The 17,971-nt window shown below is 41.3% G+C and overlaps 1 protein-coding gene across 1 annotated transcript in view; it reads left to right on the top strand.

Annotated features, from left to right (window-relative positions):
- FBN2 (fibrillin 2) overlaps nucleotides 1-17,103 on the top strand; it is a 255,161-nt gene extending 238,058 nt beyond the window's left edge. Inside the window, exons 57-65 of the mRNA XM_042934327.1 lie at nucleotides 293-499; nucleotides 1,507-1,632; nucleotides 3,853-3,975; nucleotides 5,376-5,492; nucleotides 6,096-6,224; nucleotides 7,819-7,938; nucleotides 12,977-13,208; nucleotides 14,385-14,556; nucleotides 16,407-17,103. Of these exons, the coding sequence (XP_042790261.1) occupies nucleotides 293-499; nucleotides 1,507-1,632; nucleotides 3,853-3,975; nucleotides 5,376-5,492; nucleotides 6,096-6,224; nucleotides 7,819-7,938; nucleotides 12,977-13,208; nucleotides 14,385-14,556; nucleotides 16,407-16,781 (1,601 nt within the window). The 3' untranslated portion in view covers nucleotides 16,782-17,103. The remainder of the gene's footprint in view (nucleotides 1-292; nucleotides 500-1,506; nucleotides 1,633-3,852; nucleotides 3,976-5,375; nucleotides 5,493-6,095; nucleotides 6,225-7,818; nucleotides 7,939-12,976; nucleotides 13,209-14,384; nucleotides 14,557-16,406) is intronic.
- The last annotated feature ends 868 nt before the right edge of the window (nucleotides 17,104-17,971 follow it).

The raw sequence follows: 17,971 nt of genomic DNA, 5'->3' as shown, positions 1-17,971 counted from the left end.
GCTATCAACTAGTTGCTGATGGATTGAAGAAAAATAAATCTATTTCTAAAGGATAGTATCACCTTTTGTCAAATTTAATAAACTCTAGTAAAAGAACATGCTTTGAACGGATTCTCTAACACCTTTGTGTTCATGAAACTGTCAGGCAGTGTGGCTGTTCACATAGAAGAGTACTCACCTTTGAAAACATTACCGCCAGGAAGAAAAGCATTGATGGTCCTATTTTACTTGAAGATGAAAATGAAGTGTCAGCACCATGTCACTGATGCTTATTAACTCGTTGTTATTTCAGACAATCGACAGGGACTCTGCTTTGCCGAGGTGTTGCAGACGATGTGTCAGATGGCGTCCAGCAGTCGCAATCTCGTCACAAAGTCCGAATGCTGCTGTGACGGGGGGCGAGGTTGGGGTCACCAGTGTGAGCTTTGCCCACTTCCGGGAACTGCCCAGTACAAAAAGATATGTCCTCATGGCCCAGGATATACCACTGATGGAAGAGGTAAGGAGTTGAGGAAATTGACGCACGCTACCAATACCATGAGCATTAACTTAGGTTAACCGGAAGGAAAAGTGAAAAATTGATACGATAGCTGAAATACTTACATGTGTTTGTATACGCTTCTTGCTAATGATTTGGAGACTGGAAAAGATGCAGTCTTAGTATTTAAGAGGTAGGATTGACTGGGAAAACTGAAAGCTTTGGTAACAGTAAGTAATTTTCTTGAGATCACACCCTTTCTAAGGGATGCACTCAGCAACAGAACATACCTGTCTTACCCCAAAGGCCATGCTTGTAACCCCCCAAACTATACCTGCTTTACTTAAATACGTGTTGCCTATTTGTGCACAGGGACTAAGTCAGTTTGCAACGTATATACAAACCAGCAAGTCTCATTATCAGTTAGTGGTTTCCAATTTTTTTTTTTCCCCTTCCTGAGCCCATTCCTCTTTTAAGCAGTTTATATCTAAAGGCTCTAACTTTGGAGGTAAATTCTAGCCTCTGGCCCATTAGTCCTCTGTTTCCATTTTTCTGTACAACCACCTGATAGACTGATGTCCTGAAAAATACCATTTTCTTCTATTACTACACAGACTCCTAGCCCCGGGCCTGATTACGTTGCTAATGAAACCCTTTCTTCAGAGCCGAATCCCATTGTGAATATGAGGTCTGGGCATAGGAGATCACCACAAATTCCAGATTACTTGAGCTTCAGAGAGGTAGCTGTATATATCCCGCCAAAATAATACACACTTACATTGCAAAACAAGTAGACTTAAGCAGGGCTTTCAACCTAGCCTCCATGGATGTATCTCTTCCGGTCACTTCAGAATAGTTTTCTTTCCCTTGCATGTTGCCAGCCGCTGGAGTGAGCAGCACTGTGGATGTTGGTTGCTAGTTCTCTCACATCACTTCCTTCGTTTCTCTTAGTTTTCCCACCAGCGTTATCCCCGCATATATATTAACTTGTACGTTTGTTTTCATTTTGGGGTTGTTTTTGCCCACAGATATCGACGAATGCAAAGTTATGCCAAACCTTTGCAGCAATGGTCAGTGCATCAATACCATGGGCTCATTCCGGTGCTTCTGCAAGGTTGGCTACACCACAGACATCAGCGGCACCTCGTGCGTAGGTAAGGTGCCGCGTCTCTCCCTCTGGGGGTGGCCAGCTCCCATTACCTACAGGTCACTTCTGTCAATGCAGTGTGTTTACCATGGAGCGTGTGGGACACAGAACTGTTCAGTTCATCAGGAAGTGTTCAATTGGAGAAGCATAAAAATTATTTCAAAAATATTGTTTCAACATTTTATATTTTAATACAAAATGACTTCGGACTCTGGACATGTGTGTTAGCATATATAGAGAGAATGCGTTTTGCTCCTCATTGCTGTTTTTGGCATAAAACATACCAATTAAGCATCATGTATCATTTCCAGTTGGAAAGAAGTCTCAGGGCAGAATCCTTCTATGTTTTTACAGTCTCTTTTTCTGATTCAGTTTCTTACTGTCTCACACACAGAATTCCGTAACAGTTAAGGGCAGGGGTGGGAGGCTTGCCTTTATCAAGTCTTTCCAAAGCATTCGACTTAGTTTTCAATGATGACCAAAAAAAAAAAAAAAAAAAAAAACAAGTCTTCTCTCCTCCATATTTAATTACCTTGCAGCTTTACTTCTATTCAAGTTCCTGTTTTAATAACAACCTGGGATGAAAAGGTTAAGAAAACCCATACTGACTCTTAGTGAGCATCTGACTCACTTGGTTGGGCATGAGAGTGCTTGAGAACAGGCTGTTGATCATGAGCTTTTGGCATTCTGGAGGCATGGATCAGTATGTTTTAGGAAGAAATGGAGATTGTTTGCCGTCTGACAGTCTTAGCAGTAAAGAGGTAGTATATTGAAAGGTGGGGACGATTTAAAGACAGTTGTTTTGAATAAAGATGTGAGCAGAGTGTGTAGAAACTGCGAGGCACAGTGCTGTGTGCTGGGGCTGTGCCAAAAGAGAAGAGGGAGATGTCACTGAACCCTGGGAGGAGAAAATTGTACACGGAGGGCCGCCTTGAAAGGAGCTGTGACCCCTAACCCAGTGACTCAGAGCCTGAGCCATCTTGCAGGGAGGGTGTGGAGGGAAATAAGGACCAGACAGCAAAGAGAACCTGCTGGTGGTGTGTGTGTAGTCTAGCAGCCTGGGCCCGAGTCTAGCCACACGGTGGGCCAGCATGAAGACTTGAATCTGGATCTGTGGTGCCCCACGGTGCTTAGCATGGCAGCTAACAGTTCAAGAGAATGTCTTCCATACCCGTGTGTCACAGTGTCCGAAGAAAGAAACTCTGGGGGCACCTGGGTGGCTTAGTCGGTTAAGGGTCCGGTTTCAGCTCAGGTCATGATCTCGCGATTCATGAGTTCAAGCCCTACATCGGGTCATCCGGCTCTGTGCTGAAAGCTCAGAGCCTGGATCCTGCTTGAGATTCTGTGTCTCCCTCTCTGCCCCTTCCCTGTTCATTCTCATTCTTTCTCTCTCTCCCTCCCTCTCTTCCTCCCTCCCTCTCCCTGTCTCTCTGTCTCAGAAATAAACAAATTTTTTTTAAAGGAAGAAAGAAATTCTTACATTTTAGAGTATGGTCCTCAAGCTATAAACCAAAATACATAAATCTAAAGAATGTAGTGGCACAGCGCCTGGTGGCTCAGCCGGTTGAGGATCTGACTTCGGCTCAGGTTGTGATCTCATGGTCGGTGGGTTGGAGCTCCATGTCGGGCTTTGTGCTAACAGCACAGAGCCTGCTTGGGATCCTGTCTCCCTCTCTGCATCTCCCCCACTTGTGCACACACGCTCTCTCTCTCTCTCAAAAATATTTAACAATTTCGGGGCGCCTGGGTGGCTCAGTTGGTTGAGCGGCCGACTTCGGCTCAGGTCATGATCTCGCAGTCTGTGAGTTCGAGCCCCACGTCGGGCTCTGTGCTGACAGCTCAGAGCCTGGAGCCTGTTTCAGATTCTGCGTCTCCCTCTCTCTGACCCTCCCCCATTCATGCTCTCTCTCTGTCTCAAAAATAAATAAACGTTAAAAAAAATTTTTTTTTTAAATATTTAACAATTTAAAAAAAACCAATGTGGTGGATTTTTTGAACCCGCACAGTTGTCCAGATATTACATTTATCCAAGAATCATAGACTGCTCTACAAAGTAAACCAGTACGTTACTCTCAAGGACACTGTTGCGTGCATCTTTTCTCTCTGGCTGTTTTTCCATTTTAAGTTGAAGTGGAAAAGAAAAAGATGAAGTAAGAATATGGAGGGAGGAAGGAGGCCAGTTGCTCCTTGAAACTAAGAATTTAATCTTCATATCACTCTTACTTAGATCTTGATGAATGTTCTCAGTCCCCAAAACCATGCAACTTCATCTGCAAGAACACTGAGGGAAGCTACCAGTGCTCATGTCCCCGGGGATATGTCCTACAGGAGGACGCAAAGACATGCAAAGGTGAGCGAAGTCTCTGGCATTTCTGACCCTTGTCTCTCTTCTTTCGGATCCGAATCTAGCGAGTCCAGGATTCCTCCACCTGTATCTCCTTCATTAAAGCACATCTTCCTAGTGACCACCTTATTATGGCACAGAAACCTCTACTGAAGGACACGTGCAGGGGGCAGAGAGCATTGAAACCCAAACTACCCCAGTTTGCTTCTTCTAGCAAACCACACAATTCAAAATAAAATGAAATTACATAAGACAAAAAACAGTGAGGGAAGAGATTGAAACAAATAACTGAAATCAAATTTCTTCCGTTGCTTATGGAGGATCTTATTTCTCTAAACTATTTTTATTATATGTCTACCGCAGAATATTGAAAATGAATGGTTGAATTTAAAATTTTTTGCTTAGTAGTATTGAAAGGAATTATCAAACTAAGTTAGACCATTACTGTGGCTCCAATGCTGTAGTCATGCATTCATTTTTGTCATAAACCTCACCAGTATAAAATCAATGGACTGAGGAAATTCCTTCTTAAATTTTTGAAATACAGGTTATTCTTAAGAATAATGAAGTTTTATTTCCAAGGAATACCGAAAAAAAAAAAAGTACTAACAATAATAGCAAGCAGTACTATTCTCTTTGACCTATTTACTGAGCCATCAGGAATCAATTTAATTTTGCACGTTGTTAAGAGTACAACTAGTGTGTGCTTTTTAAGCTTTAATATAATGAATTAGTGTTGTTTACATCTTATATTGCTGTGCATATTTACTTCAATATATTTAGTTCTAATCTAACCAAAATCACATTTTCAGTTTTCTGTTAGTTCAAATATAAATTCCATTTATGATCAGAATTACAGATGCTGTATTTTGGGTTTTGTTTTGTTTTGTTTTTTGTTTTTTTTTTTGTTTTTGTTTTTTTGCTTCCTCTTGTATTTATGATGGTGTTTTCATTTGGAGTCTGAGAACTTGACTCAGTGTTTGTTTTCAGATCTTCATCAATTTCCAGATCTTTTTATTATTATTTAACCCCTCTTTTAATAGGAGTAAGTGACCAGCCATGTACTGAACTGTGCATTAAATTCAAAAATTATACCCTTTGGATATTCGCTTTGAGAACGGTTCGTATAAACCACTGTGACTCCTCCATTCTCTTTCTTATTCTAGGAAAACTTTGTGTTATGTATCACCTTAGCCATCCTATCAGAGCAGCCCATGATATTTATGCTGCTGACATGTGAGAAAAGGAACTGCTTGCCATACACATATGGAAGTCTGTAAAGCTTCCTGCACAACTCTAGGCAATATACTCCCAATGGAAGATGTACACATCCTGTGGCTTCATGAGAAAGAATGCACAGCCGGGTGACTCTGCTCTGATTTTCACTGGCTTCTCTTTCATTTCAGACCTTGATGAATGTCAAACCAAACAGCACAACTGCCAGTTCCTCTGTGTCAACACTCTGGGAGGTTTTACCTGTAAATGTCCACCTGGTTTCACACAGCACCACACTGCTTGTATTGGTAAGACAAAACTACAAATGGCTAGTTTTGCAAACTCTTGGTAGATGCATAAAAATCATACTTAAAGTGGAGAATAACGAATGGCTCAATACTCATATTTAGGACCAATGCGTCATAATTAGTGGTCTAGAAATGTGGCTAATAATATAGGTGTTTTTGCCCAAGAATAATATCCAAAGGAAAAAAATAGTTAAGGTCCAACCAAGCACAAGCACGGTAGGGTGTATTCCAAACAGTGCCTTTCTATTGCATTCTAAATATAACCATGTGTATTCAGACAAAATATGGATAAAGGTTCACTGTAATTTACAACATGCTAGCGAACATGGTGGATTATTTTATGTTAGAAAACACACACGTTAAGAGACCTTCAGTCTGCGTTATCAGAAATCATGTCCTCGATCAACCCAAGATACACTATAACTTCACATGTCTTGAAATAGTCCTTTTCTTGCCACTAACATGACAATGAATCTGGCCATACATTTCTCTCAAGTTTTCACATCTTGAAACTTAGGCTTTCATACCTCACTTTTCACTTTGTATAGTGAAATCTCAGGTAATGATTAGGAAGCTTGACATTCCTCCTTCCTGCTTTGCTAGACAACAATGAATGTGGGTCTCAGCCTTCACTCTGTGGAGCAAAAGGAATCTGTCAAAACACGCCTGGAAGTTTCAGCTGCGAATGCCAAAGAGGGTTCTCTCTTGATGCCACTGGACTGAACTGTGAAGGTCAGTTTATTTGCTCAAAAATCCTTGATCTAACACAGCAAACTATTTTTAACTCCCAAGCCACTAAATGAGAAATGAGATCATCTCAAAAGAAAGAAAGTACTTAACAAGATAGAACTCAGGAACTGATTTTTGTTCTTAGATTTTCATGTATCATTCTGGGGGCAGAGGAAAACTTTAATGTGGTAGAACCAAAATTCTGAGAGTATGAACTGGCTTTTAAAGTAAGTGTTGTCTTTACATAATTACTGATCTAAAAAAAAAAAAAAAACTGCAAGAGAATTCTGTAGCTAATATGGTTTACAGTAGTATACAAATAGATCAGAAAAAAACATGGGGCTTTGTTCCATGATAACGACATGTGTGAAAGTTAAGTCTTGAAACAACCAGTTATCAAAGAGAATTGCAGAAATCGACGAAAAGCACTGGGGAAAGTGAGAGCTATTTCCATTTCATTTGTTCTGAAACTCCTGATTCACTCTCTTCCCGACAATGGGCATTTTCTATAAATCTACCCCCCCACAATAGGTATTTCTTGTGAAGTGCAAGGAAATGGTTAACTGGGAATAAATTAAGAATCTGCCTATACCTGACAAAATATTAAACTGTTCTCTAATATTTCCATCACAGGTGTTAATTTATTAGAATTGGTATCTTTTGCAAAATACCTATGCCAAAAAAATTATAGGACTATATACATCTCCTTACATTTTTTTATAAGCTATTGCAGTTTATGTCTTTATTGATTTTAGTCACCCTTTGATTTAAGAAATATATTCATAGTTTTTAATGTACTCTTTATAAGAAGTGTAGGAGATTTATATATCTAATTTGCAGCCAAGAAAAATTCGGCTTTAAAAATTTCCATTTTAACATTTTATATTTGAAATCATTGAAAATTTTAAAGTATTCTGAATGTACTGCTGTTTGCCACTTGTGAGTTCAGCTTGTGACCATCCACATACCATTTATTAATTATCCATATAAATTTGCTGTACACACATCAGACGTGTCAATTTTATTTTACTCTTTATGGGTAGATTTCAAAGCCTCAGGTATCATTCCCAAAGAATATGCATGTACGAACAAAGAAATTATTCCAGATGTGTAAGAATACCCCATCACATCTAAAAATAACATTCAAATCCTTACATTTTAAATTTAATTTTGAATGGTATCTCTGTAGTGCTGTATCTTCCTGAAATTGAGGAATAAAATGTCCGAATCACTATTGAATCTACTGGAATATGTAATGCAAATATGCTTCAATTACCTACCAAATAAATCACACCATATGCAGTTAATCCATCCAAAATATACACAACATTTGTGGTTGCTATTGTTGATTTGCTGAAATGAAGATGTTATTGAAAGCACTGACAGGAGATGGTCCGGTGGACAGCATAAGAAGAAGGTGGGCTCTTAGAACCATCTGTGATGACCCCTAATAACCATGTGACTTGGAAAAGCTCACAGCCTCTTTGTGTGTCTTGTTAGTTTCCCTGATGATAGTTAGCCCAGGTTGTGTTGGGAGTGCACGTCCGAACAGTAGAGGCAAGTCTGCGTGAATCTCATGCTGGGCTTGTTTTTGCAGATGTGGATGAATGTGATGGAAACCACAGGTGCCAGCATGGCTGCCAGAACATCCTTGGAGGCTACAGATGTGGTTGCCCTCAAGGGTATATTCAGCATTACCAGTGGAATCAGTGTGTCGGTGAGCTCCTGCTTGTTATGTACCATCTGCCTTTCTTACCTTAAAGTATCTGTGCATAAAATGAACAACTAACAAAGGTTGATGCTTCAGTGTAGCCTCAGAATCCTAGAACTTTATTTATTTTTGAGAGAGAGAGTGAGAGAGAGGGAGCCAGCAGAAGTTCCGCAGAGGGAGAGAGAATCCCAAGCAGGCTCCACACTGTCAGTGCAGAGCCAGAGATGGGGGTCTACCCGAAGAACCATGAGATCATAACCTGAGCCAAAATCAAGAGTCGGGATGTGTAACTTACTGAGCCACCCAGCTGCCCCTAGAATCCTAGAACTTTAAAGCCAGTCCTTCACGGGCATCTGTTACACTAGTCTCTATGTTTGTATATGTTTGAAAATACCTGGAATAAAAATGTTGTTTTAAGGCCCTAAAAGGTAACTCAACTAGAGCTTTTATAATTAGAAATTTCTACTACATGTACTTTTAACTTTGTAAAAGTGGTGTCAACAATCATCGTCTTCATTTGCCAAGGTCTGGGGCTTTTCATCATTGATGTCTTATCTTTAGATTTGGGGTTGAAGAATTACCCATCCTTCTCCCTCATATAAATCTAAATGAATTCACATCAGCTTAATAAGAGCCATCCATCTGTGCTCTTCAGTTACATAGATCTAATGAAGAGGGTTAAAGTATTTGAAGGTAGAAGAAGTATCTAGTTAGAGCTAATTCTGTTGAAAACTCCAGAGAAAAGCATTTATAAAATAAAATGTGTAGACCTTTAGCTCTGTTCCTTGCATTGCTAATAGTCAATAGCAGTTCTCCTTTTAAGGACAGACTGATCAAAGAGAACATTATTCTGTACTTGAATAGCCAGCTGATTGACTTAGCACAGGCCTCATTTCTTCACTCCATCTGAATGCACTTCATAGACATGCCATCCAACAGGCTGTGACATCAGATGCCGGCATAGCTGAGCAGAGAGGGGAACAGTGGTCCTGCAGAGAAACAGCAGGGCGCTTTCCTGTTCCTCTGTAGTGATTTAAATTACTCCACGTGTTTTCCAAATATTTCACTGTGAGCATCCACTAAATAAATTAATCTGATTTTATCCTTTGTGGTCTTCTCAAAAGAAATTTCTAATGACGGTGTAGTGATTTGAGAAGAGAAAGTCAAGATAGATTTCAAAGGAGGGAAGCCAAGTCTTATGAAAGTCACAAAGAGGGTTGCAGTCTTGTGCCAGGCCAGAGACAGATGCTTTTGTCACCCCCACAAATAGACACTCATGAAAGGAAATGCAGAAGCCATTAATGATTAAGAAGTTAAGGGCAAAGTTTTCAAACATTATCACAATGGTGTAAGTTAGGCAGTCAAAATGATTTAGTAAATTTACTTGTTTTTCTGTACACAGACAAAAAATGTTGCCAATGTCCTTTTGCCCTGCTTTATTGATTTTTAAACAGGGGCAAAGTATAGGCGTAATAAATACACTTAAGAATATCAAGAACAGTACTTTTTTAGATAGCTGTTAAAACAGTATAAAACAATGACACTGCTTTGTTTATAAAATAGGAGACCCTCCACTTAGTAAATAACATGGATTTCTCAGTTAATTCTGTGGATATTACAGCCAAAGGATGATCTTCTAATATCTCCTATGTGTCAGCTTATTAAAAAGAATTCTCATTTTTATAGTGACCATAAGTATAAACAGGAACATGTATGGAATATCATCTCAACTTCCAAGTTCTTAAGTTTGCTGAAGCTTCTGCCTATAAATATCTAGTGCAAAAATATCTATATAGTTTTTCACTACATTGGTCTGACTTTAAGATCAAGGCTAATATTAGTATATATCCTTTTTAAAAATTTATTATTTTGAGAGAGAGAAAGAGACGAGTTGGGGAGGGGCAGAGAGAATCCCAGGCAGGCTCCACATGGAGCCCAACGAGGGGACTCAATCTCAAGACCATGAGATCACAACGTGAACTGAAATCAACAGTCAGATGCTTAACCAACTGAGCCCCCCAGGTGCCCCATGTATGGTGCATCCTAATTCCCCTTTGTGGGATCCTCCAAGTGGGCACTTCAGCAAGGCAGTCACCCCAGAGAAGCTCACACAGTGTAACAGCAGGGATTTATTTGGAAGTTTCCAGATTCTTCTGTTCAAGGTTGAGGAATCCAGCTGGTCTCTACTTTAATTGCTGACTTCCTTGCTTTGAACACACATAATTCCAGTTGGAATTTTAACTCAAATATATGGCAGGGATGGAATTAAACCATCAGGAACTAATAAAAGCAACAACTTGTCAAAAGAACAAGAATTATGACAAAATGCCAGCTGAAAGGCCGCAAATTATTTTTATCTGTTACCTGTGTGTGTAAATATCATTAGTCATTCATAGGATTGAAGGGGGAAGGATACAGAATGAAGGGACCAAACTGTTATAGTCAGTGTATCAGATAATTTTAATAATATTAAATTGTAAGCCTACAATGTTGTAATACTGTTGCCAACTTAAGGAAAATGACAGTTTGTGTTACTACTGAAAAAGGTTTTTTTTTTTAATTTTTTTAACGTTTATTCATTTTTTGAGAGACAGAGAGAGACAGAGCATGAATGGGGGAAGGACAGAGAGAGAGGGAGGCACAGAATCTGAAGCAGGTTCCAGGCTCTGAGCTGACACCACAGAGCCCGACCTGGGTCTCAAACCCACAAACCATGAGATCACGACCTGAGCCGAAGCTGGATGCTTAACCGACTGAGCCACCCAGGTGCCCCAACACTAAAGAAAGGTTTTGATTCTCATGAACACTTTAAGAAGTCTCCAGCCACTTGCCAGAGAACATTTATAACATTGTGGCACATACACTGTACCGATGTAGGTAGGTAACATTCCCAAATTGTTGCAACCATTATTAATTATTCAAAATTGAAAATAAGTGAATATTAACACTTGCCCATGGAAAAAAATTATTAATCAGTGAAGCATGAGACAAAGTATGTATTAAACATGAAAATATTTTACAAGTGAGATTACCTGAGTCCACAAAAATATACCACAATATACATTTGTAACAAATGAGTACATTATGGAGCTTAGAAAAACATGACACATATTTAAATATTCTCGTCAACAGTACGTAAATGCAATTTACTCAGTTAATTGCCTTTCCCTGGTAATTTTCCTACCTAACAGAATGTCTAATCCTGTATTCATAGCAGGATCATTTTGTTAAATTATAACCTAATTTGTATTTTCTGTTAGGAGAGAAACACTGCATATAAATGTCAGATTTAATGACTGAAGCAGGTCAGCCTTCATGGCAAAATTGCAAGTCTTTTGAACACAGAAATAAAACAGCAGTTACGCCTATGTCCGAGGTAGCCTAGTTATTAAGAATTCACTTAAATACTTTTCTCCCCATGAAATGAAGACTAAGAACTCATACATAGTAAGTAATCCTATCAAGTTGTACATCCGGCACTCTCTGTTTGCTGGTCTAATTCTGAAACTATAATCCTGACACAAAAATTGCCTAATTCATTCACACCTATCCTTTTGGTAACTTGTGGGCTTTACTTCATGGAGTTAAATTTCCTGAGAGGCCTCGGCTCGGAGATTGCCCCTGCACCCCCGTAAACCTCCCTGTAGCTGTTGTGTTCCAGACGCACATCTCCTTGCAAATGGACCGTCTCCTCACGTGGGCTGAAACGTAAACTTGTCACGTATCAGGGAAACAGCCACATTGTGCTCCACTGGGGTCATAAGAATTCCACAGAGCAGATGTTGACTTGAGCCCAGGGTGAAATGTGGATTATGATAAAGCCCAGAGGAGTCAAGCCACATGCTATGTATCAACCAGGCAGTGAAGAGCAAAACTGTAATCTCCACAGTTAAAAGCACAATCAGGCTTTGATTTTTGTAAAAATAAGAGCGACTGAAAGTAGAACCTGTCATTATCCTGCAGGCAGGAATGTACAGTGTAAGGTTAGTTATTAAACTAGTAAAAGCTAGGTTAGCATTTGCTGAATGCAAACCTCTCCCAGAAGATACTGTCTGCACCTAATGGGTTCTCAAGTAGTTAAAAGCATACTAGATTTCCAGTTCAATAAATTAAATTAAATAATGTTTCTTTTAATTACTTTGTAATTCATAGTATTTGAATTTTTACATATGTTTTCTACCCACATAGAATGAATTTGGGAATTGCTAGGGGAATGGAAATGTGTATAGAAACAGGTTTTTTTAAATTGAGATATAATTCACATATCATAAAAGTCATCTTTTCAAAATGTGTACAGTTCAGGGGCTCCTGGGTGGCTCATTCGCTTAAGCACCGAACTTCAGCTCAGGTCATGATGACCCAGTTCATGGTTCGAGCTCCAAGCTGGGCTCTGTGCTGACAGCTCAGAGCCTGGAGCCTGCTTCCGATTGTGTGTCTCCCTCCCTCTCTGCCCCTCCCCTGCTCACGTTCTGTCTCTGTCTCTCTCAGAAACAAAAACGTTAAAAAAAAATTAAAAACACAAATGTGTGCAGTTCAGTGGTGTTCAGTATATTCTTACAGGAGTGTGCAATCATCACCTCCCACACATTTTCATCATCCTAGAGAGAAACTCCACACCCATAAGGAGTCATTCTCCATTTCTCCCTCCCTGTGGCCCCTGAAATGTAGTGATGTACTTTGTATCTCCTTGGATCTGAGAGACAGGCTTTTGAAGTAACCTTAGGTTCCAAGAATAGAAGTTGTTCAGTCGGCAGACTGCCTACATCTGTACCCAAAGGCTGCCATCCTATTCAGAAATAAAGCACAGACAGAAAATTAAAGGGGAGGGCCAGGGTTTTTTTAAAGCCCTAAGTGAGGGGAATTTTGTCTGGGTTTTTTTTTTTTTTAATTTTATAAGCTTTGCCAATCAACCATCAGAGTGAACATTTTTTAAATACGCTTCTAAAGGTATGTCCACGCGAAACTGTCATTCCTCTGACAGCCAGGCTCTCCTTCACCTCCCGCCCCCTCCCTTGGGTAAGAGTTTCTTACTCTGTGTTCCTAGACGAGAATGAATGCTCCAATCCCAATGCATGTGGCTCCGCTTCCTGCTACAACACCCTGGGGGGTTACAAGTGCGTCTGCCCCTCCGGCTTCTCCTTCGACCAGTTCTCCAGCGCCTGCCATGATGTCAACGAGTGCTCGTCCTCCAAGAACCCCTGCAACTATGGCTGCTCCAACACAGAAGGGGGCTACCTCTGTGGCTGCCCGCCCGGCTACTACCGAGTGGGACAGGGGTAAGGCTACCCACCTCTCCACGCTGGGAAGCAAGCGCGGTCCCGACACTTAAGGGAAAGCTAATGTTGCCCGGGAGGCAAAAGCACTGGTCAGAGGACTTGGGATGTGGGAAGGAGGACCGCCAGGAAGGCACATGGGTGAGGTGCAGTAGAATCGCCTCCTCTGTGGTGAACTTGAGACCCGCTTTTATACAGGTGTCACTCTCCAGCCCCTCAGAATGGCCTGAATTGATTCACTCAGATCCCTCAAGGCCAGAGACATTTTAAAAACCCTGCTCCCGTGTTGTCACTGACACCTGGATTATGAGGTGTAAGTGGAATGGCTTCACCCGAGATTTTTCTATGAATTTTGGCAAGTGCTAACCCAGTGGTCCCTAAGGAGGGAGTCTTTCCCTCTCTTTGCTCATCTGGCTGTATAGTGCACAGAGCGGATGTGCCTGGTCAGCGTGGCACCACCACAAGGCTGGGTTCCCGCCAGCTAATGGCACCTTCCCAAGTGAGCCGTCTCAAGCACATTGGAGGTGCTGGCCACCCACATCCTTCCTTCAAGGCAGCTGGGCCTCACACAGCACAGAAGATGGGAATTTACAAGTCAGTCAAGGTCACCTTCCCCAGAAGGAACAGGGAGTGAGTCAGGCACTGAGGGGTGCGGACTCATCTGTCCACCCCTGCTACCTGATAATGCTTGAAAACCAAGGTCGTGGTCCAGACAACAGGTCATTTACAGCCAACTCAGTGACTCTCACTAACCCTAAGAGGAGCTCAGAAATCCCAGCTGTTAAAGCAGAGAGACACCCTGAGAGCATCAAGCACAGGCTTCAGGCTTGTAAAGCAACAGAAATTCTCTTAAGCATTCTCTTTTGAAATTCATACTTTGCTTTTGTTTTGTTTTTTAACCTTCTTGATATAACTATACCTGAGTGCTTCAGTCTAAATAGGAATGAAAATTGGAGAAGCCCGGGGCTCATTCTGAGAAGAATGTTGCTCAAAATGAGGGAGAACCTCGTGTATTAAGTGTTGAAGGGAAGAGTTACCAAGACTATTAGGTGTTGGTGTTTCTGAGCTTAGAGTTTACTCTGTTGGTTTCCTGTTTCTAAAAAGTCTTTGGTCTCCCACTGGAACCCTGTGGTCACACCCTGTGAAGTCTCACAATGCCTTGCTTCTCATTGCCAATAGCCACTGCGTCTCAGGAATGGGATTTAACAAAGGGCAGTACCTGTCCCTGGATGCGGAGGTGGACGAGGAAAACGCTCTGTCCCCAGAAGCATGCTATGAGTGCAAAATCAATGGCTACTCTAAGAAAGACGGCAGACAGAAGAGAAGCGTTCACGACCCAGAGCCCACTACCGTGAGTAACCCTGGCTTGGTTCTGTCACAAGATTTTATCCTCACGCCGTCGCGCATACTCTGCAGTAAACTTTAACGTAGGTTCCAGCCTCTGTGGACAGTTTGTTGAAAGGTCATAACTAAATTAACAGACACAATATGGCAGAGGCACGGCAAAATTAGGGGCAGTATTAACTGAAAACACAAGGACTGGGTGTGTGGGGTGGGGGGGGGGACTTTATCAGTCATAGTTTCAGATCCTATGTTTTTGTTTTTGATTTGTGCGAGAGGGAAAAACGTGTCCATCTCAGAAATAGCTATTATAAAATGATTGAGATAACAAATTATTTTGAATGTGTCCATCTGTGTTTTATACAAATGTAGTACACCAGGTTGCTTTTAATTCTCAGTAGATAAGGCAACAAGGTCTCATATTCTATGACATTTGTAAGAATAAGGATTCCTCCCATATAAGAAAACAAAATTTTTATCTCCAAGTAAAGTGTATTTTGTAAGGAACTGAAAATGTGAATTGCCTGCCCGTGGGTCTTTGCTATCAATGACATTTACCTGAGTAGTTAAAAGGTAAGGCCATGCCTACGTGGTTTGAAATGTTCCCTGACCCTCCCCACTTACTACCTGTGTTTCATGGGGCATGTTCACTTAACCTCTGTCTCCCTCAATTTCTTCACCTATAAAATGTGGATTAAAATACTTAACCTTGAAGGCTGACAAGAAGATGGTGTTGACACTGTGAAGTGCCCAGAACAGTGCCTGACATGTTAGTAAATGTCACCAGGTATTATTACCTGGTTGGTATCCACAGATGATGATTTGCCCAAAGATCAGGGCTAGCACCACCTTCTTCAGTTAACATTACTGCAAAATTCCCCCACCAAAGAAAACAACTGACTGGCTGTGTGAGTTAGAGGACTTGTTTCAGTTTTCTGAACTGAAACTGTTTGTTTCTGAACTTCAGAAACTTTCCTTACCTGTAAGACTAGACTTCTCTAGACGAAATGTCTTTGGTTCTATTTTATAATAATAAACAAGCCAGTGTTACATTTACCTTAAGTTGACGGAGGTACCTAACTGATGTTTAAATATTCATCCGGTGCTCCTAACCAAAAATCCAGAAATTTTGCTTATTAAAACTTCCCACAGTGGTAATGGGCACAGGATTCTGTCTGATCACTGATGGGCCCTTCTGCAGCACCAGAGCCCATTTCTGACTTAAAGGCATCAACTCAGAGCTTTAGATTTTTCCAGTATTACTACAATAGAATTCTAAAACTTCCCATCCTTCTGTCCAAGTGAGACTTGATTTATCTGGGCCTGGCCCCACTGGTTTATTTTGTTTTGTTTTGTTTTTTGTTTTAACCAAAGCAGACTCAAACCCAAGCCCAAAACTCTGCAGGTCCCTTGGTCTGCACTAAAAACGCCGAACACCCAGTAAACGCACTGCACTCACGGTGTGGGGGCCTCACAAATCACACCAAGCCTTCACAATGAAGACTGTTCTGAGGATAGTCCCTGCTGTTCGCTAATAGCTACACTTCTGATTTAGACTCCAGAAAAAAAAATTATAATCATTTCTTAAATTATTAATCAGCATGTTATTCCACAAACTCATCAAAAAATGTTTTTAAATGTGAACGCTCTCTGTGGGCTCAGCTCAGGGCTTACAGCTCTGTGGGACTGACCTTTCCCCCAGCTGACAGGAAGTCACAGCAGCCTCCCTCACAAGCGTTTCTGGCACAGGGCCTACACGGGGTGGTTGCTGGGGCCGCAGCCCCAGCAACACGTCCCTTCCCAGTCCCTCTGCTTCTGCCTCCGAATCTCTTCCCACATCCCTTCCTGCTCTTCCTCCAGGTTGAACACATCAGTCTGGAGAGCGTCGACATGGACAGCCCCATGAAAATGAAGTTCAACCTCTCGGGCCTTGGCTCAAAGGAGCACATCCTAGAACTCATGCCCGCCATCGAGCCCCTCAACAACCACATCCGCTATGTCATCTCCCAAGGGAACGACGAGGGCATCTTCCGCATCCACCAAAGAAACGGGCTCAGCTATTTGCACACGGCCAAGAAGAAGCTGGTGCCTGGCACATACACACTGGAAATCACCAGCATCCCTCTCTACAAGAAGAAGGAGCTGAAGAAACTGGAAGACCACAATGAGGATGACTACCTCGTAGGGGAGCTCGGGGAGGCTCTCAGAATGAGGCTGCAGATTCAGCTCTATTAACCCCTTACAAGACCTGGTTCCAGGCTCAAATCCCTGCACAGCCAGCCTGCAGAAGCCTCTGAGAAATCAAGGACTAATTTTAAAGATGGGGGCGGGGGGCGGGAAAGACAACTTTTATTGCTTTCCTCCCTGTCTCAGACTGCAGAATGTTGACCCTCACAGGGAGGGATAATTGAGACTCTGGTATGGCCAAAGATTTGAGTACAGAGGCAACCGTGGTTACTGTATTTTTTATATAACTTCACTTTAAAATATATTAAAAAAAAAAAAACTAAAATTAAATGTTCAAGAGATCAGCATATGGCACTAAATGCACAAAAATAATGTGAGTTTTTTTTTCTTTTTCTTTTTTTTTTTTTTTTTTTTACCTGTTAGCAGTCTGTAACACTTTGGGTATTTTGCTATAGTTGCTAATTAAAAAAAAATATAGATGTTTATTTATTTTTAATGCAGTAATATATGGAGAAATGAACAAACTATGTAAACAAAAAAGGGAAACTCACTTGTTTTTCTTTAGATTTATAAATTTGAGCTATGTCTTTTAGAGGTGCTTTTTAAAAATCCAGTAGATTCAAGAGATGTTTCCTTTGGTTTTTCTGCCAGTCGTCCAACTGGTACACATCCGATTGTTTTAAAGAAAGCCTCACAGAGCTGTATGGGCCGTGTAATGAATACTCTGAAAAGACGGAAATGCCATTAGATCCTGGATAAAGGCGATCAGAGCCACAGCAGCTCAGCGTGACGATATTTCACATCAGCAGACACACCAGGCAACAGAAGATGAGGCGCAACCACTGTAGCAAAATACCTTGACTGCTTGTGAGACCAGTAGCGTTGCAGGGCCAGACCGTACTGTATCTCCTCCTCCTAGAACCTCAAGGAAGCCCGCGTGCTCCCCACACCACCTCATTCTTACCCAGGGTGCGCCGCGCATGCGTGGCGCCGCAGGCAGCTCCGGAACTGCCGGTCCTTCGCAGAGGGACCCCTGGCGTTCTCTAGTGTTCGGTGCTGTCTTAGATTAACGGTGCATTTATTATGTTCAAGCTGTTTCAGGACTGCCATATGTGCAAACAAATCATGCAGTACAGCCAAGGAATATATGTTGTTTTGTTTTGAATCCATTTTTTTTTTTTTTTTAGAATTTTCATTAATACTGTAGTTATACACCATATGCCTCGTTTTATCATAGC

Source organism: Panthera leo, chromosome A1 (genome assembly GCF_018350215.1).
Source record: "Panthera leo isolate Ple1 chromosome A1, P.leo_Ple1_pat1.1, whole genome shotgun sequence".
NCBI classification, from domain to species: Eukaryota; Metazoa; Chordata; class Mammalia; order Carnivora; family Felidae; genus Panthera; species Panthera leo.
Note: the sequence above shows the minus strand (reverse complement) of the source record. Positions and strands in the feature narration are given on the sequence as shown.